The sequence below is a fragment of the Pogona vitticeps genome, chromosome 2 (genome assembly GCF_051106095.1).
Source record: "Pogona vitticeps strain Pit_001003342236 chromosome 2, PviZW2.1, whole genome shotgun sequence".
NCBI classification, from domain to species: Eukaryota; Metazoa; Chordata; class Lepidosauria; order Squamata; family Agamidae; genus Pogona; species Pogona vitticeps.
In genome coordinates this window covers 301,094,012-301,121,062 of record NC_135784.1, presented here as the reverse complement: position 1 = coordinate 301,121,062, position 27,051 = coordinate 301,094,012, and the positions used below count along the sequence as shown (strand labels likewise).

General features: G+C 42.2%; 1 protein-coding gene across 1 annotated transcript in view; it reads right to left on the bottom strand.

Moving 5' to 3' along the window:
• Nucleotides 1-3,574: 3,574 nt before the first annotated feature.
• MEX3C (mex-3 RNA binding family member C) overlaps nt 3,575-27,051 on the bottom strand; it is a 45,853-nt gene continuing 22,376 nt past the window's right edge. Inside the window, exon 2 of the mRNA XM_020811053.3 lies at nt 3,575-7,060. Coding sequence (XP_020666712.3) covers nt 5,832-7,060 — 1,229 coding nt within the window. The 3' untranslated portion in view covers nt 3,575-5,831. The remainder of the gene's footprint in view (nt 7,061-27,051) is intronic.

Here is a 27,051-nt window from a genome sequence, read left to right as displayed (position 1 = left end):
AAAGGCTACACTGAGGGAGATTCCAGGCAGCCAAAAGGAACTTCACATTGCACACAAGTCTGAGAGACACTTGCTATTAGTCTTCTGTGCCAGCTTGGATGGCTTTAAAAGTGGAACTGGCCAGCTTCTTGGAACAGAGGCCTATCAGTGATTAGCCAAGGTGGTTCTGTATCAACTCTGATTCAGAGGGTGTACATATTAGGGCTTCAGACTTTTTTTTGGAAGGGGGGGAAGTTGGATGCTCTTGTGCTCATGTCCCATTTGTTGAATTCTAATAGGCAACCGGCTGGAGCAGATCGTCCTTTGCCCAGATTTGCTCAAGATTTGTTCCCCTTTGCATGTCTGTAACAGAAAGGGGTGGCCTCACCATAAGGTGCACTGAGCTGGGCATACAGCAATGCCCGGAATGGCAAATCTGGGGTGCTGATAGCCATCTGCAACCTTCTGTGATCCTCAATTGCCTACAGGTACCTTATTTGCCAATATAATTTCACTTTTTCTTTTTCACTGTCTCTTTCTTACCAGATGTTGGGTGTCATGGCAGCTGTGCTATCTTCTAGATGTAGCCACCTTGAACAATGATGTTGTGCTGTATCGCAATCAGTCTCCAAGGGTGTGCAGCAAGTAATGTTGTCTTCTTTTTCCATTTATTTTTACCTTGGATGACTGGATGTAACACTCTCTGTACTTTTTCTTCTCTATTTTATTTATTTATTTATTTAACTTATATGCCGCCCACACTACCCAAAGGTCTCTGGGCGGCTTACAACATTTAAAATACAATAAAAAGGCAAAATAAAAGGACAAAATAATTAAAATGCAAATAAAATATATACTCTAAAAATTGCCATCGGACCCACAGCTGATATTATTTGAATTAAAAGCCTTCTGGAACAGGAAGGTTTTGACCTGGCGCTGAAATGTCGTCAGCGCCAGCGCCAGATGAATCTCAGTCGGGAGGGCATTCCATAGTCTGGGGGCAGCTGTCGAAAAGGGCCTTTGTCTACAAGCCCTCCCTCTTATCTCGAGGGACGGCTCTTTCAAAAGGGACCCCTGGCTAGATCTTAACTGCCGGGTAGGCTCATATGGAAGGAGGCGGTCCTTCAGGTATCCAGAGCCCAAGCCGTTTAGGGCTTTATAGGTCAAAACAAGCACTGTGAATTGAGCTCGGGCAGCAACTGGTAGCCAATGTTACTTATACAGAATCGGCTTGATATGTTCCCTAGCAGCCCCATCACACACCAGCCGCGTAGCTTGATTCTGGACCAGCTGCAGTCACCGGACTGTCTTCAAAGGCAGCCCCACATAGAGCGCATTGCAGTAATCTATGCGAGATGTTACCAGTGCGTGTGTAACTGTCATGAGACTCCGTTTGTCTAGGTAGGGCCGTATCTGGTATAATTTCCATAGCTGAAGGAAGGCGCCCTTGGCCACCGAGTCCACCTGGGCTTCCAGTGTTAGACTGAGGTCCAGGAGCACCCCCAAGCTGTGGACCCTGTCCCTTAAGGGGAGTGTAACCCCATTCAGGGCAGGGAAATGGCCCTCCAACCTGTCCGGCAAAGCACCCGCTAACAGCACTTCCATCTTGTCTGGATTGAGTTTCAATTTATTAACCCTCATCCAATCCATTATCAGGTCTAGACATGAGTTCAGGACAGAAACCGCCTCACCTGGATTGGTGGAAAACGAGAGGTAGAACTGAGTGTCGTCAGCATATTGCTAACTTCTCAGCCCAAACCTCTTGATGATCTCTCCCAGCGGTTTCATGTAGATGTTAAATAGCATGGGGGACAGTATTGAGCCCTGAGGAATCCCATGACATAAACGCCATGGGACAGAGCAACTGTCCCCCAGCACCACCCTCTGGACACGGTCAGCCAGGAAGGAGCGGAACCACCATAAAGCAGTGCCCCCAACTCCCAACCCAGCCAGCCTATCCAGAAGAACACCATGGTCGATGGTGTCGAAAGCCACTGAGGTCAAGGATTATCAACAGTGTCACACTCCCCCTGCCTCTCCCTGCAAAGGTCATTGTACAGGGCGACCAAGGCAGTTTCTGTACCAAAACCAGGCCTGAAACCCAATTGAAATGGATCCAGAAAATCTGTTTCATCCAGCAGCGCCTGGAGTTGCCCAGCCACAACCCGCTCCAACACTTTGCCCAAATAAGGGAGGTTTGCTACTGGTCGGTAGTTAACCACCAGCCTTGGGTCCAGATTAGGTTTTTTAAGGAGTGGATGAATTACCACCTCTTTCAAGGTGGTAGGGACGACTCCCTCTCTCAAAGAGATGTTCATGGCCTCCTGGACCCAGGTGCAAACCCCCCTGCCAGATCTTCCAATTAGCCAGGATGGGCAAGGGTCGAGCGGAGTGGTGGTAGAACGGACAGATCCAAGTGTGACAAAGTATTCTAGCTTGCTGCATTTGCAAGGGTTGAGCAGAGTGGTGGTAGAACGGACAGATCCAAGTGTGACAACGTACTCTAGCTTGCTGCATGTCATCTTTTCTGAGTTCTTGGACTTTATATACTTGAATACTTTGTTGTTGTTTAGCAATAGCACTGTTCATGAACCTGAAGAAGTGGATTACAATCCATGGGCATTCACAATGAAACAAATTCATTAGTCTAAAAGACGTCACACCCCTTTGCTTCTGAGGTGCTTCTTGCTGAAGCACACAAAAATGACTAATTCTCTGAAAACAATATCTTGTGTCCAATCTCTATTTCTAATGCTTCTATCTATATTTTGTCATCTTTGATCACATGGCTGTGATCCCACTGTATATTGAAAACTGACTTTCCAATACGTATGGAATTCTCATATTTCTCTCCCCTCCTCTTCAAATCTCATCACCAATACCACCAGTTCCAATCCTTATGATATCCAAATGTAAACAGCCTTAAATATGTGCCTTTGATAGCACTCAACCCTGCTAGGGATGGAAGTTTTGAATTTTTTTACTCTTAACTTCTAAAATTCTCCAGGAATTCTGGCAGATGCAGCTGAAACAGGCATCTCATTGCCCATTAGGCTGAATAGAGGGTTCCCCCCCCCCAAATACCCCTCCCAGGAAGCACCACAACAGTTTCCTTGTTTTAGGACAGAGAACCAATCTGAAGGAGACATCCATGGAGATAAGAAATATTGGTTTGCAGACTTCTGGTTTTGGATTGCATCTCACAGAATTCTGCCTGGGGAATTCCCAGAGAATTCTAGGAACTCAGAATCCAAGAGAAATCCAGATATCTCATCCCTATTTGTTACTTTCCTCTTACTTTCTCAGTTTCCAGATTTTGGGCTCCGAAACACCTGTGTCCATGGTGACGTATGTCCGCTAAATCAGTGGTCCCCAACCTTGGGCCTCCAGATGTTCTTGGACTTCAACTCCCAGAAATCCTGACCAGCAGAGGTGGTGGTGAAGGCTTCTGGGAGTTGTAGTCCAAGAAAACCTGGAGACCCAAGGTTGGGGACCACTGTGCTAAATAACTGTTCAAGAGACTTATAAACAAAAGTGCAAGAACTATCTGAAAACAACAAACTAGGAAAACAGCAAAGCCAAGAAAACATTCGAGTTAATGGAAACAAGTCTTTATTAAGTAACTTTTAATATCAGAAAAATAAAACTCTTATAATTCTCTTTACAGCAAATATATAATATCAGTGCTTTGGCCATCATAAGTTAAAGGCCCTTTATCATAAAATATATGTTTTTTTTAAACTTTACTCAAATTGAATTTATAATCCCTATAACCTCCCTACATATACATAACAAAAAGAGTGTAGTAAAATTAGCAAATACTAAACTATACTGAGCGCTTTGTCATTCTTGAGTCTGTGGTTTATAGAAACAGTACACGCACCTAAAGTATGTCGACTCCTTGGCTTATTAGTTGCAGTGTACAATGCAAGAGAATACAAAATACATGCTTGGTGAATGAGATTGTTCATATCTACAAGACTGCAGCTAAAGATTAAGATTTCAATACTGACATTTAAACTATCCTACAAGCTGTTGGCATTAAAGTTATGTATCTCATAATGTAATAATAATAATAGTAATAATAATATGCCATCAAGGCAACTTTTATACTGAAAAAAAATCATAAAATAAAAACCGTTATCTGTAAACTTTTTTATACGAAATGTAACTCTTTCAAGTGAAAATAAAAAATAAAGATTTCTGTATATTTACTAGTTCAATACACATAGAATTTGCTATATTGAGAAAACGTCTGTTGTAGGTTGGGAAAATATTGCTCAAAACAAAACAAAAAAGATTGACAAAGGAAGAGAGAGAGAAGTAAAAAAATAAAGAAATCCATCAGAACTTCTGAGTGTTTTTTTTTTCAAATGCCAGCACAGATTTGGGAACATTCTGAGGATGAAGTAGTGAAATACATCCACAGGTTGAAATGTAAAGAAAACAGAGAGAATGAAGAAAGAGAGAATCTAGTTTTTTCCTTGAGACAGGGACATGTGGTTTTGAAATGAGATAAACCGCTTTTTGCTGGGTCACAGTCACTGCTGCTTTCATGAATGATATAAGAGAGTGGATGCAACTCCTCCCCCCTTATGTTACTAAAAATAAAAACACATGCTTCACATAATGTGCAAGTACAGCTGAAACATAAAAATGATTCACATTTTTGAACTCTGATATTCTCTAAAATACTTAATTTAAGAACAGCTTGATCAAGCTAGCCAGTGGAATGTTATCTTCCTTGCTATCAGATACAATGGGTGCAAAAACCGGACAACTGTCCCCTATCTGATGTATGCCCCCCTTAACCGCTAGAGCAGATGGAAGGGTGAACACACAGTAGACTGCAATTGTTATGGAAACACCACAGCTTTTAACAACATGAATTCTATGTGTGGTCTGATGCACACATGGCACCCCATCACTCCCCTCCCCCCACCCAACGGTTCCCTTCCTTTTCACAAATGGAGTCCATCTAGAAAAGAGCAACATGTAAGATCGGTGCCCTTCCTTGAAATGCATGGGGAAGCCACTACCAGCAGTGAAAGTCTTGTACATGCACTGGAGCTCCTGTCTCTGTAGCATTGATCAAGGTAAGGCAGAATTTCTTACACCTACAGTAATGGAAGACCTGCACATTCCTGATTCTCTTAAGATGCTCCATTTGCATATGGGATGAGAAGGTGGTCAGTTCATGCCATCTTGTCCCCCTGCCCCATGTCCCCTATGAACAATGATCTTGTTAATAAAAATTGCCACTATGCTACTCACTGAATGCTAGGAAATTAATCTGCATCACAAAAATTAATTGCAACATTAGATAAGCTAAGCTTATGTTGTAAAAGGGGGGGGGGAAGTGCCCCCAAACCTGTTTTGAAAAACTGGCAGTGTAAAGAAGGCAGCATTGGAAGTGTGTTTGATACATTGATAATCCTTTTGTACCCTTCCCCCTTAACTGACAGTTTCTGCATTTAGGGCTGTACCAGGCTTTTCACTTTTTATTACCAACAATGCATAGCCAACATTTATCTGAAAGCCTACGAGCACTCATACTCTCTCCTGTCCTGAAACTAATCTTAAGTTCCTGACATTTCTTCCACATTACAGCTTTGATTCCAGAAGAATTTTGCTACAGGTGCCATAGCTGCAACCAAAACGGAGGAAGATTGGCTAGGCTGTGTTAATTTGTACAAGCCTTTTTGAAAATAGTACATGCCTTTCAAACAAGGTTAGCCTAATCTCAAGAAAGCCCAATAACAGTCTGAGTTCATTATAAGTTTACTTAGGGGGTACCATTACATCCAAGCCATTAAGAGTTTAAAAAGTCCATATATAATATCTCTATATATTTAAGAGTGAATTTGAATTGCCTGAGTAACAGCTGTCTGGCAAACTGGACATGATGGTGCTTCTTTTTCACAGATTTTGTTGGCACATTCCATGCAAAACAGGTTGTGGCCACATGGAACCAGGGCAGCAATTACTTCATTCTCAAAGCATATCACGCAGTCGTGCTTCCGTCTCAACTCTGGAGGAGAACTAGACGTGGAGCCACCGTTGGAAGAAGAGTAGCTGTTGGTACCATTTGAAAAAGCAGGGATGTAGACTGGAAGGCCAACTTGCCCAACTGTACTAGGTGGGTCACTTCTCACTCTCCGTGCTAGTGGATGTTCTAAGGTTTCAGGAAATGTAGGTGAGAGGCGAGGAGTGGAGGGCTGACTCCCTCTCCGTGGAGCCTTTGTGTTACTAGCTGGTTCACTACTAAACGTGGAGAGCGGGTTCACGGGTTCAAATGGTGTCCAGATGGTTTGTGAAGGTGTCGGCAAGGAGTCATACGCAGGAGAGTCGACTGCGAGATCCTCTGCACCCACAGAAGGCAATGTTTCGCCAAACCAAAAATTGCCTGTGCTGAATGGACTTGTTGGGCTGAAATCAGCCAACCTATTGCTGCCAAAATAGGAATCAGTAGAGCCACTTCCTAGAGAACTGGAACTGTCATTTCTGTAATTAGAAATCATTCTGGTGCGGCTTGGAGGAGGCACTGGGTTGGAAGTAAGCCAGGCAGATCCCAAGTTTCCCCCTTCAAAACTCACGTCTGTACCATTATAATGGAAATCATTTTCTTCATTCAGTTCAATGTAGTTTCCAGTGCGCATGGCAATATGCATTTCTATCTCTTCACGAGCACGATCTACGTTTTCAGGCATGCCGGTAACTTCAAAGACTGGCTCCTTGTCTCTACTGGGAGTAACTATGTAGGTATGGGTCTGCTGCTGAATCCTTTTGATTGTAGCGCCTTTCGGACCAACCACCAGCCCGACAACACGGTAAGGCACCCTGACTTGGACTGTTGTTTGGCCTGGCAGATTGGGGTTACAAGGCAGCCCTCCCAGAGCAGGGCCATTTTTGTTGCGTGAAGCTCTTATCATGGAGAAGTGTTCAGCAGCAGAAAGAATTTCCCTTTTAGCCATGGCTACATCTTCCTTGCGTCCAGTAACAACAAAAATGGGTTCTTCTCCACGGACAGGGGTCTTGATGTATGTATTCGTCTTGGCTCTCAGTGCCTTTATTTTGCAACCTGAACAGAGAAAACATGCAAACACAAAAGAGAGATGTAAAGAAGTTTGAAGTGAAAAAAACGGAGGAAACACTTAGCCTCTAAATTATCTTGTTCTGCTACTGCATTCCCCAGCACACTCTGATCAGTGAAACAGAAATCCTTTGTTTGACAAATCATGTCACCATACTCAGACCAACTGTTCACCAAATAATAATGGTGCTTCTGAAACCACGCTGAAAGTCTGTGTTAGTCTCTTTCAGTTTGAAATATATAAATGACTCAGCTTTTTAAAAACATTACTACCAACTCACAGGCCAGTCGGTATTTATAAACTTCTTTCAATTTACTTCATTTAAGAGAGCAAAAGTTTTACCTGCTACATTTTTTCTAAAGATCTCAGAATAAGTTCTGAGCTGCTTCACAACATCAAGCGAGTTGAAAAAATTAAGGCAGGGGGCAAAGGACAAAATGTGGTGGAACCTTGAAGATTAATAGATCAAAATCTGCTCCTACTCCACAGAGAATGCTCATAACTACACCCTATGTATTTATACATATATCCATGCTGTGGGGGGGCATGATCAAGTGAGGAAACAGACAAAGTGACAATGCCACAGCTGGGGTGATTGTGTGTCTGCAAAGTCAGTTTGGCTGCTTTAGAAATGCTAAGAGTTTTTTTAAGCATAAAGTCAGTGGATGTCCAGGGTGACATTTATTTTAACCTATAAGATGTTACCAACAACTGACTTATTAATGTATATAGGAATCCACACAACCGAAACTTAAATTTTCATTTCAGTCCTTCCCAAATAATTAGTTAATTTTAAAACACTTATGAATACATTTTAATACTCATCCTCATATGATTAAGGACAGGGAAGTCATGTGGATGTTTCTCACTGGAATAGATTATGTTTTTCATTTTTAAATTTTATTTTAAAAATTAAATCTACAACAAAATTAATTTAAAACGTATACAGTAAGATACAACATAAATTAAGAGCAACATAAGCTAACAAAATCACATATGACCTAGCAACAAAAATGCACGCCAACCAACATTTCTTAAGCTCCTTGCATGATTTCAGAATAGATAAAGGACAAAACAATACAGTTCATAGAGGGTCAACTCCATCCCTGCAGCACCTTGTTTCTTGTGGAAGGCAGGAGTACTCATATACTGTATATAAGATAGAACTTGAAGTAGAGGTGACAGTTAATCTTAAATGACAGAATTATGGGAACCTTCCATTTTATCAATCAGAAGATTAAAAAGGCCAGAACTGTATGGCTGGGATTGTATTTAGGTTTTCTCATGCTCTAGGTAGAAACCACTAAAATCAATGGCATTCAATGGTTAGGAAAAAAAAATCAATGGTTAATAAAATGGACAAACATGTCCTGCTGTTTTTATGAGACTACTTTAAGCTTGAGTGTAAGTTTGCCCCAATTCATCCAAGCAAAGGTGGGGAGTGGGAAATAAAGTCTTCCAGCATGGACTGACTAATCAACAATAATCAGTAATGCAAGAAAAATAAAGTTTAGACAGTTTAATGGTGCATTAAAACAAAAGGCCCATCAGCTATCTTTGATAATCTTGAGACTTTACTTTCATTAGGAGCTAGAAAAATTACAAATTCCTATATACTGAGTAAGTACTGTATTGATACAAAAATGAGCTAGGAGAGTATCTTTTCAAAGAGAATCATATTTTCAACTATATTTAAGATATAATATATAAAATTAGGAAGTGTTTGTACAATGAAATATCTTTTTCAAAGCTGGTTAAGCCTTGCACTATATAGAAACCTGCATAAGACCGAATAAGATTGAAGACTTGGATATTTTAAATTACAATAACCTTGTAAGGGACTATGCTATTAACAGACAGGTTTAATTTGAACAATTTTCCAATTACAGATTGCTAAAGATTACCACCTAAAATATAAAGAGACTCAAAAACTGATGGAAGAAAGGAAAGGCAAAAATGCAAGGTACACAAACTAGATGGAATAATTATTGTGGGTGACAACAGGATGGACTTGAATTAAGCGGCTATTTCAAAAGACTCAATTTAAATAGGAGCAGCCAGAATCCTGTTAGCTATGTCTACTGGCATAACTCTACTAGCCTGAATTTCAGCAGTGAATTAAAGCAAGCTAACATAGCATAGGTATGTGCTACCATATAGTAGTAACATTCAATTCTAGAGATAGCAGCCTGCAAAAGGTCAATGAACTCTACCCAGCCACAAGAACCGGTGATCACTACACACAAAAGACCAGCGAACAAAACCCATCAATCACTGTGACAGATCATCTCTCCTCCTTATCACAATACAGCCACAACAAAAACACACTGATCACCATAATCACCCATCTCCTGAAAAGGATAAAAGCTGATCCCACAGCTATAAATACTCTACTCCCAAACAAACTGCACCAAAGCACAGAGTGCTACTCCTGTCCTCTGAAGATGCTGGCCACAGAGACTGGCGAAATGTTAAGAACAACCTTCAGAACATGGCCAAAAAGCCCGAAAAACCCACAACAACCACTAGAGATAGCAGTTTGGCGTGGTTGGCTGCATCGGGTCCACAGGTATTCTGCAGGCACCCCAGATTTTGCACCCTGTTCTCCTCCTGTGGATGCCTACTCAGAGGAGGAAGAACAGCAGGGAAGCCCCGGGTGCTGCTCCTGACAGGGTGACTGCAGGATGAGGTTGCGTGCAGAATCCCGGGCGCCCGCACAACACCTGTGGGCCCGATTCAGTGATCCATGCTGAACCACTCATCTTTATTCAAGTACTCATCTTTATTCAATTCTTCAAAAAAAAATATCCGGTGTGAATGTGTACTGTGCTCCTGTATCCATGATCAAAACATCACTAAATGTCCTGATATTGCTGCAAGGTACTGTGCCTGTATTGCCAACAGGAAAAAGAATGCCGACAAAGGGCAGCCTGAATAGTAACAACACCAATAGCAGCAGTCCAGATGGTCTACAGCAGGAGTGGGCAATTAATTTCTATAGGGGGGGCACATGAAAAATCTGAACTGTGTTCGGGGGCCAAACAAACTTTACTTAAAAATAAAATGAAACAGCGATGTTATGATTGCTTTTATTTTAAACTTGTTAATCTTCTCAAATACTAAAGAGTTTTTTGTGGTATGTTAAAGATAAGCAACTGTTCAACTTTAGACAAAAAGCTATAAATGGTTTTGATGTTCAAAATTGTCCATGTGCCGGACAGGAGCGGCTTGCGGGCCGTATGTGGCCCTTGGGCCGCACTTTGCCCAGGTCTGGTCTATAGGATACCCTCTTGTGCTCACTACCATCACATCTGTAAAAAATAGCCCTGACAGCTGCTTTGTGTTCGAGTGAGAAGTGAAAAACAAGAGAGCCAGCTTCTGGGATTTTCCCATACTCTGTGTCACTTTGTGAATTACACTTTGCTTGGAGTAACTTTATGAATGTGGGATATTTTGCTTCTGTATTCACAATTCAAAATACCATCCCCTGACATTCTGAATTGTGGATACAGAAGCACAATATCCCACATTCATAAATCAGAGGTTTTTTGAAGAACTGAATTTCCTGCCTTTTAAAAACAGAAGTTTACATATACATACACGACACACATATTCCAATAGAATACTCCTGCAGTGCTACAGGAAAATGAGCACTATGATCTGTACTATGGTTGCTGAAAGAGGGAAAAAGCAAGAATAGCTGGGGTGTGGCTGTAGTCCCTCTGTGCCAATGTATTTTGAAGCGCTGTTTTTGGATTTAAATGATGGAGCAAAGGTGCTAGTAAGTGTAACACATACAATGGAGAAACAAACACACCCTTTAATTTCTCAGGTAAACTAATATTCCCACGCCCACTGTGCAGAATGCAGACTAGAAGGTTGTTCCAGTTTCTAAACCCTTTCCTTGGAGTAGGCAATCTGAGGAAAACAATGTATTACATCAAAAGCTCTAGAAACATGTTGCATGCATGTTTTCCAAAAGATCTCCCCTCACTTTTTGAATTTTTTTTTAAAAAAAGGGGGGGGAGAGCTGGGAGTTAGCAAAGATTGTTATGGGAAACCAAGGTCAAAATCATCCATACCACGTGAAAGAAAGTGAAGAGGGAAAAAGGATAAAAATCAACTCATTTGAAATGTGTTGTTGCAGGACAGCCTTAGAGCAGGGGTCAGGGAACATTTTTACCTTTTATCCCCCCAAAATTTATATATGTCAACATTATCCCCTTGATTCAAAAGGAAGGAAATCATACATTATTTGAATTAAAAATATTATTGAATCTACACAGGCTGTGTACCGAACTAGCAGGATGCACCAAATTTGATAAAGATGTGCACTACTTTTGCTGGAACACACTGCACTCCAGCCATGGTGTGGTATAGGGAGTAGTAAGGTGTCCAACGTGCCTAGCAAGTTGCATAAAATATTTGCTAGCTCGCAGAAGATTTAATAATCATCAGTGGCTGCCAGAGTGGTGCTAGCAATGACATGCTTGCTAGAGACAGCCAACACAAAAGGGGGGGGCTTTCCCTACCACTTTAATCATTCTATGTGTTGTCTGCAAAAAGGAACAAACCAGGCTAAAGGTCATGTCACCCACCCTGGTGCCACAGCCCAATATCAAAGGACCAGTGTGCTTTTTTTATCATCATCAATGGAAAACTCGGCAGTAGCCGGAGGACTGGAACAGATCAGTCGACATCCCAATCCCAAAGAAGGTAAGTGCCAAAGAATACTCCAACTACTGTACAATTGCACTCATTTCACACACTAGCAAGGTTATGCTCAAAATCCTACAAGGTAGGCTTCAGCAGTATGTGGACCAAGAACTCCCAGAAGTACAAGCTGGATTTTGAAGGGGCAGAAGAACTAGAGACTAAATTGCTAACATGCGCTGGATTATGGAGAAAGACAGAGACTTCCAGAAAAACATCTACTTCTGCTTCATTGACTATGCAAAAGCATGGCAGAAAGCGATGAGGACTTAAGGAACCTCTTAATGGAGGGTGAAAGAGGAGAGCGCAAAAAAATGGTCTGAAGCTCAACATCAAAACAACTAAGATCATGGCCACTGGTCCCATCACCTCCTGGCAAACAGAAGGGGAAGATATGGAGGCAGTGACAGATTTTACTTTCTTGGGCTCCATGATCACTGCAGAGGGTGACAGCAGCCACGAAAATCAAAGATGCCTGCTTCTTGGAAGGAAAGCAATGATAAACCTAGACAGCATCTTAAAAAGCCACTCTTTCCGCCCCCCCCTCTTAATTCAAGCTTTCTATTTTGCTTGCCTGTACTTTTTCATAGTTTTGAGTCAGTCTCTCTCTCACACACACATACACACACACACACACACATCCATCCCTCCACCCACCCACTCTCCCTCCCTCCCTCCATTTTCTCCATACATTTAAATAAGGTTGATGAAGCCTGTAGTCTCTCGCACCTTCTTTCCCTCCTTCCCTCATTAACCTGATCCTTTCCCTCCTCCTGCTTGCTTGCAGTCATTTCCGGAGGAAGCAGTCATTCAGAAGCCCCAGATTGATTGATTGCCCGGGGCTAATCCACAGCTGTAATCAATCAAGCAGGCTTATCTCTGATCTCTGAAAGAATGGAGGATTTACAAGTGCCCTGCTGCAACTAAGGAAGTGACAGGGAGAGGTGGCTTACAATTTGAGGTTTGGCTGCAGAGGGTGGGGGTGGATGGGGGGGTAGCACTCTGCTCATTACCCCCAGGATTTTCACTTTTACCCCATTTGGGGTAATTTACCCCTGTCCCCGACCACTGCCTTGGAGATACCAGAGATAGCCAGAAAGGCAGAAGAACGAGTGCTAAAAAGTCAAGCCTGAACTCTCATTAGAGCAAACATGAGGAAACTGAGGCTATCCTACGATGCATATACTGTATAATGAAAAAAACCCTCAACTAACCAGAAAAGACAATAGTGCTGGGAAAAGTGGGGTGGCAGGAAGTGAGGAAGATTTGGCATGAGACCAATTGTCTCAATAAAGGAAACCAAAGTTGTTAGTTTACAAGACCTGAGCAGAACTTACTGGAAAAGACAATATTGCTAAGAGGAGAGACAGCAGGAAGAGATAACAGTGTAACATGAGAAGCTCTTGGTTTGCAAGATCTGAGCAGAGCTGTTAATGATTGGACATTCACTACATATCAGAAGTGACATGATGGCAGATAACTTCTTTGTTTTTTTTTTTCTTAATTACCAAATAATCATACAATGATAAGACAGGTGGAATGATTAAAACTATGGCAGGGTATAAGCACCAAAGCTCTGCTAAAAGAGTAAGACTATTCTCAGCCACAAAGCAAAAAAGTCATTTAAGTAAACTTCTTGATATTTGGTCTCTATATTTTTTTAAGAAATATTTTAAAATTTTAAAATAAGACTCAGAATCCCTTTCTGAGAACCAATGCCTGATTGGCCAGGAAGGAGAAAAGGTTTTCTCGAGAGTCAGCTAAGTGGGTCCTGATTGACAGTATCAAAACTTCAGACTGCCCCAAACTAGGAGCTGATTTCCCTTTTGAAGATGTGTCAGAAGTCTGCTCTCAGAAAACCTGAAATGTTTACTGAAAACAAGCTTGTTTCTTTGACTCTTCAAAAAAACAAACAAACAAACACACAAGCAAACAAAAGAAAACCCTCCAAATATTTCTGTTTCGGGCCTGCAAGCTACTACTTTGTAATATTCTGGCTGATAAACCAGTTTCATGTATGCTCAGTCTTATAATGAAGTGGACTGGTTGCTTTTTCCTTTTGAAAGGCCTTTTTTAAGGATTAATATTTCAGCTTCTGGAGCCCGGATAAATTAGATTGGTCTTTAGGGTTCCTTCTGGGGTTTGAGTGGTAAAACAGATTTCCTTTTTTTAAAAATCGTAACTCAAAAACTCTTTGCCCAAACTTCCCTAAATTTGCCATGGAGCAAAAGCAGACTCCTACATCCGTGCCATAGTTTGTGCTGATCGAAAGTCTAGCTTCAAAGTTATAATTGTTTGGGCTGCCCCCATTTTAAGAAATGCATGATAGAATGTTGATTTGCTCTGCTGCGTGTGTGCGGGGGGCAGAGATCCGTGCCCACAGCCCAGTTCAAGGAAGCCTTCTGACTGGCACTGGGCCGCAGACCGGAGGTTGGGGACCCCTGCTTTTGGTAACCAGGCCCTAAGCCGTTTAGGGCTTTATATGTCAGCGCAAGTACTTTGAATTGGGCCCCGAGCAGCAACCAGCAGCCAGTGTACTTTTTTCAGAACTGGCATGATATGAGTCCACACAGCAACACCACTTACCAGCCATGCAGCCTGGGTCTGTGCCAGTTGCAGTCACTGGACCACCTTTAAAGGCTGCCCCGCGTATAGTGTGTTGCAATAGTCCAATCTGGTTGCTACCAATGCATGTGTGATTGCTGCCAGGCTCTGCTCATCCAGGTATATGCCAGTTTAAGTACAATGTATGTAATAGGATTAAAAGAATGATTTTCCCCTTGCTTGGTAGGACCTTAATACATATCCTTCCCTATCTCTTTGTCTATACTATCTCCAATAATACTACATTCCTGACATTTCCACTGTCTGAAAAATGAGTGTTTCAAAGAGGGATGTATAGGCTTGACTTCTACACAAAGTTGCAGATAACAGCTAGGGTTGCTACTCTGAAGGAACAAATACTACTGAGGTTAACTATTGAAAGCAATCCTAGAGATTAGGATTCCCACGAATTACTGATACTGTCATGCTGAAGGGGGAGGGTCAAGAATAATGTCAGTTAGAAATGGAAAACAGAGTTGATCAAGTTTGCTATTTCATAATTTCATAAACTGGAGACACAAACCCAATCTGAGACCTATAATTTTTTTTCTGATGGTTATTACTAGACTAAGTATTAGGGAAGGCAAAAACATTAACCTAAATAATCTATACAGAAGCCTATAGAACCAGATTGAGGCCCTGATTTTAAAACTATTGAATCCTGTTTATAAAACTTTCAAAGATTACATTAGATGAAATCCTGCTATACAGTAAGTCACAGTAGGTTCCATCGATTCAAATGGACCTAATTTAGTTTGTGACTTTAGCGTAACAAATCACAACTAGAATAGGCCCATTGCATCAATGGAATCTACAGAGAAATTGACTCATCAAATCCCCACTGATTCAGTAGGCCTGCTCTACTGTGACCTACTATGCTAAAGAACAAGATTTCAGTCACTGTCTCATAATATAGAATTAGAATCCATAATCCCATTTCATAACAAGATATTTGTGCGATAGTAATTTTAAATTAAGACCATCATCATATAGGGCTGTTTTAAAAAATTATTTTAAATAAAACATGTCTAATAAAAATTGTAAAAGTCTTATTTCGAATTTATTCATTCCTGGGCACAGATAGTGCGAGGAAAACTGTACTGTATTTTTCAATCAATTTAAAACTTTAAAAACTTGATGCTTAGCTCCACCAAAATTATGTCAAACATATTAATAAAAGGTTCATGCTGGACACATGCTAGACCAGATGACTTTAATTTGTGGTGGTGGCTTATAAAAACTTAAGCATACCGAAGAAATAACAGAAGAATTGTGGCAAAGATGCTGGCACAATCACCATTATAATTTCTTTTAAAACACAATGATAACATAAAACCAATCAAAACACAAGAACTTAGGCTCAAATTAGTACAGTAACACTGAAAAAACTGGGCATGTTTAGCCTTAATAAAAGAAGACTGAGGGGTGATATGACAACACTTTTCAAATACTTGATAGCCATACAGAGCAGGGCAGGATCTGTTCTTGATCATCCCAGAGTGCAGGACATGTAATAACTGGCTTAAATTACAGGAAGCCAGATTTAGGCTGAATAGCAGGAAAAACTGATATTAAAGCAGTACAACAATGGAACCAATTATCTTGGGAGGCGATGAGCGCTCCGGTGCTGGAGGCACCCAAGAGAAAATTGGACCACCATCTGTCAGATGTGCTTTGATTTTGATTCCTGTATTGAGCAAGTAGTTGGACTAAATGGCCTTATAGGCCCCTTCCAACCCAATTATTTTATGATTTTATAACAGCTTCAATGAGATTGAAAACATTAATGAAAAATGTACAAGTTCCAGAATAAATCTTAAGGAGGCAGGATGAAATCTTTTTTGAACTAAGTTAAGATGTTTTCACCACATGTTGAACTTGCTGTCAGAAAGCAGCTCTGAGCCATTGATTTAATTTTCATTTATACCAGCACTGTTCTACCATCTTCTATTTTCATAAGGATTTGCTAACACAGGAATTAATCTTCTATGTGGTATTCCCTTCTACTGGGAATATAATGACACCATGAGACTAAATGGCTAATAAGGTCTTGTTACTTGGATGCAGTCCTGTTTCCAAACCAAGGACTGGGAAATACCATTATCTACACATCAGATTGACAAGTGAAGTCCAGTAGCAGCAGCCCACTAATCAGAGCTGGGCCAACTGTATCAGATACCAAGTCTCCTTCTGCGCCAAGGAAAATCAGTTTCGCCTCCCATCTAAAATTTGACATCTGCAGCAAAACTACTTAAGAGATGGCTAAAATGGAAGTAATTCCTTAGTTTTTAAAGTAGAACTTCAATAAACTGCATCTTCTCTGAAAAACCAGAGTCTAAAGTTGCTTCCATAGAAGGAGTAGGGTATGTCTGTAAAGAATCTTTAAAGCTCTACAGCATAAACAATATGTTGTTTCTTATTATTGGTAAAAATTTACTCCTAGCCACAGAAAAATAAATCCTACCAGATGAGAACAAATAACAAAAAATGAACCAGAAATGGTCACCCACTTGAAGACAACTCATTGCTGGCCTACCATGGTTCGCTGGTTTCTCACCAGAAGGAATGCAGATGTTTAACAGCATCTTCTTAGAAAAATGCATGTTCCATCCATTCAAAATAGCCACTTACAAAGTCAATGTTTTTTTAAAAACTGATTTTCAAAGGAAAGCTGACTCTACAAGCTCCAAGGTCAACCTCTCCTCTGTTATTTGGAGAAAGAACTACCATCCAAAGGAAGCTGCAGCCTCTGACACCTGAAACTTCTGAATGCGTCATCAATCAATGCTAAAACAGTTTAGTTCTTTAGGAATTGGTGATGGAATACAGAAGCAATAGACCACCGCGAGGACATTCAAGCCAAAATAACGGCCATTAGCCTTCTAATGCAGTTCACTGGATGACCTTCATTTTTGTCTTTACTCTGATCTCTGGCTTCCGTGCCCTCCCCATTAATTACTTCTGTGCTGCACCCTAACATGTAATCTAACAGCCTGATAATACATTAAGGGATGATGAGTCACATGCTGGTTTATTGGTTTATGATCTAAGACATTTTCCACTTCCAACACTACACTAGCTGTCAAAGCATAAGGATATAATGAGGAAAAATTGCCATTCCCACACAATGTTTCCAGGTCTCTGGACATGTGAAAAAATAACCACATGCAGGAGTTACACACAGAGAACAGATAGAACTAGAACATTTGAAACAATTAAGCTAAACTATGCTCTTCCAATTTGCTATTATTAAAACACTCTCACCCATTTAAATCTTATATTTGTATGCATTTTTTATAATTATATAGTATTCTAATGATTTTACTATATACTGTACTGTGAACCACCCAAGGAGTGGGAATACTAAATGGGCAGTGTAGAATTGAAAATGAAAATACATACAGTACATACATACATACATGAGAATCAGATATATTCTGCAAAAATCAGATTTAACTTTCAGAAACCACACACAAATGTTGGCAAATTTCATGCACATATTGATCCTAATGCATACTTTCTGAGCCTTGACAATTGGTCAATCACATTTTCTACCTATAAGAAGTTAAAAGTCATAAGGCAACAGGAAAAAAGTTGCTCATGAGGGAACAGGGGAAAAGTTTAGAAAGGGCACAAAAATGTTAGGATCATATTTAATAGGACAGATGTGAAGAGTTGAGACAGTTTTGACTATAACGTCAAAAAGCAAAAACCAAGTTAAAGCAAATTGACTTTAAGAGAGTCAGATTGTTAAATTACACAGATCCTTATTTGTTTACAAATACTGTAGATTTTAAAATATAGCTGCCTAGAATGCTATGTCCATGGAAATTAACAATGGGATTTTCACTGAGACAGCTGTTCAATGAGAGCTTCTTTTCCCCAACCTTGTTTGAGTCTTGAATTACTGTACTGTATATACTCAGTAACAGGAGTGGGGTGTGGAGGCAAAAGACCTGTATCTCAATGTATCCATCCTCCAAGATTTACATACACACATACAGTGGTGCCTCGCAGAACGAGCGCACCGTAGAGCGATGAATTCGCTCTACGGTGATGCTTTTGCGATCGCTAATGCGATCGCAGAGCGATGCCCCCAATGGGCAAAAATCGCAGAGCGAAGGTAGGTAAGCGATTCGCTTACCGACCTTCGCTTTGCGACCCGCTGATCAGCTGGTGGGCGGGTCCAAAAGGGCTGCTGCGCGACCCCAAAATGGCCATGCGCAGCGTTTCGCGCCCTTGGTAAGCGAAGGGAGGGCGCGAAAACGCTGCCGGAACAGCCGAAATGGCTGCGCGCAGCGTTTTCGCGCCCTCCCCTCGCCTACCAAGGGCGCGAAAACACTGCGGCCGCCCATTTCAGCTGTTCCGGCGGCCATTTTGGACTCGCCGGACATCTGATCGCAGCCATTTTCGTGCCCTCGTTCAGCGAGGGGAGGGCGCGAAAATGGCTGCCGGCCACAGGGAAGCACTGCTGAACGGTGAGTATTCGGCCCAATTGGAACGCATTAAACCATGTTTAATGCGTTCCAATGGGTTTTTTCTCACCGCTCAGTGATGTTTCACACAGCGAGGGTTAATCCGGGACGGATTAACCCTCGCTGTGTGAGGCATCACTGTAGATGACTAAGAGATAAATAAACGCAGTATTTCCAACAAGAAAAATGTTTGCGTGAGAAAAGAAAGAGGCTGATAGGCAAATGTGATCCCCCCTTCCTCAAGGTTACCAAGTACCACCTTTCCAATACCATTTCATTGTATTTTTATTCCTAATTCTTAACTTTCCCCCCTGTATCTACAGATGAAGGTCACAACGAAGATATCCAAGGTTAGTTAGCAAAATGTGTACAAAAGGCTGGAGGAGTGGAGTTAGGGAATAAACAGGAATAGTTCTTAAACCTGGACAATGATTGCTGTAGGTTTCTTTGCGACCTTTCATTATTTATCTAAACTGCAGAGGCAGTTCTATATCCATATGCAGGATAAGCTAGGAGACATGAACATTTCATGGCTATAAGAGGGTAAAACTGGGTTTAGAGGGAGTAAATTCCTAAGGCCAATCCTCTCCACCTTCCTGATCCTTCTGAACACACTTCTTTCAGGTAAACTAGGTGATCACTGAAAGCAAACATTTGGAGTTTTCTCTATCTGACACTGAAATGTGGTGAAGAACTGATCCAATACATTTCAAGCAACCAAAGTGGACAAAAAACATCAAGCAAGCAACGCATTTTGAAGAAGCAGGTCTTTCTACTTTTCAGCATGTTTGGAGCAGAGGCCCAGGAACCACATGCCACCGTGGGGATGCATGGTCCTCCAAACTATAAGGAACCATTGTCCCAGCAAGGTTCCCTCTAAGGTAGGGGTCTCAAACTCAATTTACCTAGAGGCCGCTGGAGGCAGCGTCTAGGTGAAGCTGGGCTGCATCAGATTTTCCGCCAAGCAAAGCAAGAGCCCATGGAAGCCGCCCAGGAATTTCCTTAGCCCGGCTGGGGCTCCGAGGAGGAGGAGGAGGGGCGCACGAGCCCTCGTCACTGGCCACGACCCCCTCCGCCTCCTTCTTCACTACCACCACCACCACCAGCAGCAGGACGAAGAAGCAGAGAAGGGAGGGAGTGCCGGTGACTGCCTAGCGGGGGGGGGGGGGAAGGAGGGCACGACATTAAAAAAAACAACCCCTCACAGAATTGCCTTGCCAAAAGAGAAAAGTCACCATTGGTACCCGTGAAATTTACAGAATGGGGTGGGCATCCCACAGGTGCGCGCACACATACACACACACTGAGGTCTGGCAACCTTCCTCTGAGTTTCCCCCCTCAAAAAAAGGTGCACGCAGCAGCAAAAAAGGCACACACCTCACCCCGACAGAGGAGCAAACTTTGCGAGGAGGAAGAGGTGGAAGCACTGCTGGGCGCTGGCTCGCTGGTGCTAGGGGTGCCGAGAGAGAAAGAGAGCCAGAGAGGTGCTTCCCTGGAAGAGGTGACGGCAGCTGTTGGCAGTTTGGAGGCGCTCTTTGAGGATGGGCCGGAAGCAAGCTCCGCTCTCGGGCATCACTCAGCAGCAGCTTAGGCGCTCGGGGGAAAGGGCTGGCAGTGCACCTCACTTGCCAGCTCTCCCCCAAGACAGCGCCTCTTGCACCCTCCATCCGGAACTGCAGCCTGCTAGCCGGCAGACAGGAGGGCTGGCTGGCAGGCTGCAGTTCCGGATGGAGGGTGCAAGAAGCACTATCTTGGGAGACAACCAGCGAGCAAGGTGAGGCTGGATGCATGGGTGCTTCAGGGGGGACAGGCAAGGTGGGGGCCACAAAATATCATCCGGCAGGCCGCAAATGGCCCCCGGGCCACATGTTTGAGACCTCTGCTCTAAGGTGTGCACCTGCATCTGTGCACATGATTCTACCCCCTTCCGCACTCTGTGCACTCACAACAACTGGTTTTAGCCTGTTGGTTCTCGTTGCAACAGAACCTTGTGCACGAGAAACAGAGTTGCACGTACATGGGGTAAAGTCATGTGCATGAGGGGCACAGCCCTGCCCGGCAGACTGAAAATTAGAGGAAATGTTGCTTCCGACTGCAGCTTAAAGGAATTTATGAGGAAAAAAAAAGGAATTTCTTCCAAAGGATGGACGGTGTCATCGAAGCTACCAACATGAATTTGACCCAACTCTAGGAGGCAGTGGAAGACAGGAGGGCCTGGCATGCTCTGGTCCATGGGGTCACGAAGAGTCGGACATGGCTTAATGACTAAACAACAACAAAGCATAACTGAAGACCAGCTCTCCCATAGAACCGTCAGAGATGTGGAGATGAACTGGATTGATACTAGAGGACACATGTTTTTCTTTCACATTCAGCATGTGGAAACTCAGGTTACTACCAGCAAGCTTTTCTGTTCTGCCAGGATTCCTGGCAGCATGGAGGTATGGAGATTGATTGATTGATTGATTGATCGATCATTCATTCATTCATTCATTCATTCATTCATTCATTCATTCATTCATTCATTCATTCATTCTCATTCTTACCCTGCCTTTCTCCTTGAAAAGGACCCAAAGCTGCTTACAACAATGAAAGACAAAGTTTATAGTTGAAAACAACGAGTACACAACACTGATTAATATAATTAAAAGACAATATTTAAAAACTATGAATAATGAATAAGGAGGCATCTTACATCATTACGGCACTAAAGGAAAATCCACTACAGGACTGGCTCAGACTTCACAGAAAGCATCTACTGTTTGCCTTCAAAGGTATTGTATTTTTCCGGGTATACAGTAAGTCGATAGATAAAAGTAAAGGTTCCTTTTGACATTTAGTCCAGTCGTGTCCAACTCTAGGGGGTGGTGCTCATCCCCATTTCCAAGCCATAGAGCCAGCGTTTGTCCATAGACCGTTTCCATGGTCACGTGGCCACTGTGGTGGTACCTATTTATCTACTTGCATTTTTACATGCTTTCGAACTGCTAGGTTGGCAGGAGCTGGGACAAGCAGACAGAAGCTCACTCTGTTGGGGTGGATTCAATCTTACAACGGCTGGTCTTCTGACCTTGCAGCACAGAGGCTTTTGCGGTTTAACCCACAGCACCACCATGTCCCACTGTATAAGATGATACTTTGTCTAAAATCTTTACACTAAAAATTGAGGACTGTCTTATACACGGAAGTAAGCTGAGGAGAGAACAAAACGACCCATACCTTGCCTCTGCAAACAGGCTTCCTCCAATCATGAGCCTTATGTAACTGATGATACTGTACAAACCAATTGGAACACACCTCGTTGGAGGTGGAGCCTGTAGGCAGTGCTCAGATTCAACAAGGACTTGGAATGGTCTGAGTGTTTGAGCCCGGAGGCTGAATACTCAAAGCTAAGATTTCTTAATTTGGGGTCAGAAAAACAGGATGTGTGTATGTGTGTTAATACATGGAAAAATACGGTAAATCTTTACAAATATTAATCAGGAAACAGAATCAAGGATATATGTGTGGACAAAATTAATACTATAAATACTTTGAAGACAAGGGGGAAAGAGAATATGAATACTCACTCACAATCATTCTACAAACAACTCTTGCTTATCACCAGCAACTTCTTCTGTTAAACTTTTTTAGAACAACAAAGGACTTAAAACAAGTATTTACACATTCATGTGTGCATTCTCAACAGTGGCAAAACCAACCTTCCTTCCGTATGTTTTTGACTATTGCTGTGAAACTGTGTGAAAGCATTCAGGGATGAGGAGTGAGAATAATGCTGCCTTTTCCCTCTCCTAACTCAATATCAAAATGTCTGTCAACCCTGACTTGCTATATATATAGCTGTGATGTCATCCTGCTCATTATGTGATCCCTAATTGGAAAGGATTATCAGTGTTATTACTGCCAAGAAAAAGAGGCATCTGGAAAGAAGACTAGGAAATATAAACTGAAAGCACTGTTTTTGACAGACAAAAAGGTAAATGTTCACAGTATCTTGGGGTTTGGTTTTTTTTGTTTTGCTATTTAGGCCCTTTTCCAAAGGCACCAAATTCACTAGAGTGTGATACAAATAGCTTGCACAATCACAGTATGTATGCGAACTGAAGCCTTGGGAAGTAAACAGAAGAAAATAACACCATTACTGCGGACAGTAAGCACCTACTTGAATCAAGTCTGCAAGAAGAGCATTTACTTTGTCTAAGAAAAGCCATCTGCCTTTGGGGGTTTGTTTGGCATACAGCAGGGGCTGATCTGCTGTCTTTATCAATCTACAGTTGTCTCACAGTGAGTAAAAGTCCTCCAAGGAACAGGGGGGAATAACCTGCCCTTTAATGGTTTATGTTTGAGTGTTTACCGGAGCTAAGAAGTGTTTTTTATACAGTATGTATGCCAGACAATCTACCATAGCCTTACCTGTCTGTAGAAATACAAGAAGTGTGAGACATAAGGATCATCATAACTATACTAATGATCACCAGCAAAGATGCAGACATCCTTATAAAACGGATTAGAGGATGAGACAGACACCTAAACACAAGCCTTAAATTATGGAGATTGCTGTCACTGGTATGTTCTATTTTGTCCTGTTCCTACCCTTATCCCTGACCAATTCTGCTTTCAAGCACTAAACAACAGAAAAGGATGGGGCAAATGCTGAGAGTCTTTTTCCTCATAATATATAAGGATTTCATATATACAATAACAATATATGGGTACTGATTGTGAATAATAAAAATCACATTATTAGGATTTCAGTTCTGCTGGGCTCACCTGAAGGGTGCTCTGTAACATACTGTATGAAGAATAAACTGAATGCTTCTATGTATATCCTGACCATGGAGTAATTCAAGACAGACTCCCTTCCCCCATATCATAGATTAGGGAGAAGAACTTCCAGATAAGAGGACAGAGCAGATAGGATTCACATGAGCTCCTCACTGCACATGCTTGAAAACATTTTTTCTCCTTATTCCTTCATGTGCAAAAGAAACACAGCGACAATCCATAGGAACAGAGGTGAAAGAGCTGCAACACAACTGATAATAAGTGCTAAAAACAAATATGCATTGCTCCATCATCTGAACACATAAGACATAATTCTGTCCTGTTAATGGGAGCTTCCATGGAACAATGCCTTCTGAAAACATGAAATCCAAAGTAGAATAATAAAAGAGCATGTTTTCTCAGAACAAAATTCAGAAAGAAGGTAAAATATCACCTTCATTGTGAATGGGGTAGTTCAGTTCTTTCTAATGAAGCTTTTTAGAAAAGTGTGTGCTTTACTAGATAAAGTGCTTCCTTGATTCCAGACTACAATTTGTAACGCAGCAGCCATAAAAGGGATAGCAAGGCTCCCTACAAACATATTACCGATTCCCTCTTTGATAAGATAACCAGCTACACCAAGGACAGCTTCTCAAGCAAATATGCAATAAAGGAGCTACATCTGGTACCTGATGAAAATAACAGACAGTTGAGCCTGGACAGTTACACCACATCCACTGCAAAAAAACATAAGACCACGAGCAGGTCCACAGGGCCATTAGAGCTCAAATGCAGAAGAACTGATATACTTCCTGAATTTAATGTATTGTGTGTTGGGCTTACGAGACAGATTGGGGATTCTGTTGGTGTACCACCCAAGTCTCCCTGCCTGAGCTGCCTGGTGTTCATTTTATTTTATTTTATTTATTTATTTAAACTTATATGCCGCCCACTCTACCCAAAGGTCTCTGGGCGGCTTACAATTAAAATAACAATAAAAAGACAAAACAATTAAAATACAATTAAAATAGATACTCTAAAAATTGCATCAGGACCCACAGTTGATATTATTTCAATTAAAAGCCTTCTAGAACAGGAAGGTTTTGACCTGGCACCGAGATTCGCCTGGCACAGATGTCATCAGCATCAGTGCCAGACGAATCTCAGTTGGGAGGGCGTTCCATAGTCTGGGGGCAGCTGCTGAAAAGGCCCTTTGTCTACAAGCCATCCCTCTTACCTCCTTGACGGATGGGTCTTTCAAAAGAGCCCCCTGGCTATATCTTAACTGCCGGGTAGGCTCATATGGAAGGCTGTTGCTTGGGGACCTCAACATCCATGCTGAGGCTGCCTTGATTGGGGCGGCTCAGGACTTCATGGCCGCCATGACAACCATGGGGCTATCTCAATGTGTCATCGGCTCGACACATGAGAAGGGCCATAACTTGGACCTGGTTTTCTCAATGGGACTGGAAGATGGTGGTTTGGACGTGGAGGGGCTGCTTTTGACCCCACTGTCATGGTCAGACCACTTCCTGGTCAAGTCTAGTCTGTTAGCTTCTATTCCCCTCTGCAAGGGTGGGGGATCTATTAAGATGATCCACCCTCGAAGACTAATGGATCTGGATGGTTTCCTGAATGCTCTGGGGGATTATCTGTCTGATATGGTCAGCACGCCTGTCGAAGCTCAGCTCATCCTATGGAATAGGGAGATGACCCGGGTGGCTGACACAATTGCACCTAAGCGCCCTCTCCCTGCAAGCAGAGCCCAGACAGCTCCTTGGTATACTTCTGAACTGTGTGCAATGAAGCGAGAGCGCAGGTGGAGGAAATTCCACTGGGAGTCCGATCAAACACGACTTAGAGCCCATTATCCGGCCTATATTGTGGCAATATGGCTGGTGAAAAGGCAATATTTCTCCAGCCGTATTGCTTCCTTAGAATGTCGTCCAGCAGAGCTGTTTCGGGTGGGCCTGATTGGGGTGGGTCTACATGAGTTGATTTTGAAGATTTCTTGGGCTTTCTAGGCTCAGCCTTATCTTTATTTTTCTTAGGAGTCATTGGGACAGATCAGAATTTGGCATGGACGTCAAGCTTGATTTCGAAGCCAACTTTGAATGGTCCTTCTGACGAGGGGAAGGAGTCATAGGGCTCGAAACTGGCTGAGGGTTTTCTCAATGTTCCGGACGTGGAGATCTCACTGGATCCATGGGAGTCGGATTAAGAGATTTTCCCCAGAGGTACGAACGAAGTCTTTGTAGTTGCAGTTTAAGAGCGGGTTTAGTAAGTTTTTTACATTTGGGGCAAGAGTGTGTTTGATGTTGCTCTCTCAGGCAAAAGAAGCAACAGTCGTGTCCATTGGTGAGCAGGATTTTATTCGTGCAGAGCACGCACCGCTTGAAAGGCCCTGGAGGGGCCAATAAAAGCTAGGAAAAGGGGGGAAGGGAGAGGTAGTTGGGGGTGGGGAGAGAAAAACCACAGGAAGATGAAAAGATAGATTTGGATAATCTAAAGGGGAGAACATAGAATAAACAGAGGAAACATCCAGCAAAAGAGATGACTGAAGAAGAAAAATACCGGAATGATCTCACAAAATATAATTGCTATAATGTTCCAAAACAGGTCCAACCAAAGCGGCGGCTAAAAACAAAATCAGGGGTGCCCAAATGGGCACAAAACGTTGGTTATAACATTGATATAGATGACTGGACGAAAATATGGAAAGATAATTATAAGTTGATTAAACCAGTATATCTTAAGAGAAAATATCCTTTATATGTTTTATAGATGGCATTTTACTCTGGTAAGATTGGCAAAAATGTCAGAAAGGATCAGTAATGTTTGTTGGAAATGAAACAAAAAATAAATAAATCCAGGGACTTACTATCACGTATGGTGGTCATGTGAAAAAGCAAAAAAAATATTTGGTTATAGGTTTGGGAAATGTCACAAGAAATTTTCCTGAAATGTTTTTACTGAATATAATGCCAGAGATCATTGATAAAAAAATAGTCTACTGTATATATACACATCATCTAGATTACTATGGGCCCCAAACCGGAAGAATGGACAAATATCAACGATGGAGGAACTACTAAAGAAGCTACTGGATATTGCAGAACTAGATATGCCTTCAGATGCAATACGAGATCAACCGAGATACTTAGTAAAGGAAAGCTGGAAGATGATGTAACCTCCCTTATTTGGGCAAAGTGTTGGAGCGGGTTGTGGCTGGACAACTCCAGGCGCTGCTGGAGGAAACGGATTTTCTGGATCCATTTCAATCGGGTTTCAGGCCAGGTTTTGGTACGGAGACTGCCTTGGTCGCCCTGTACGATGATCTTTGCTGGGAGAGAGACAGGGAGAGTGACCCTGTTGATAGTCCTGGACCTCTCAGCGGCTTTCGACACCATCGACCATGGCGT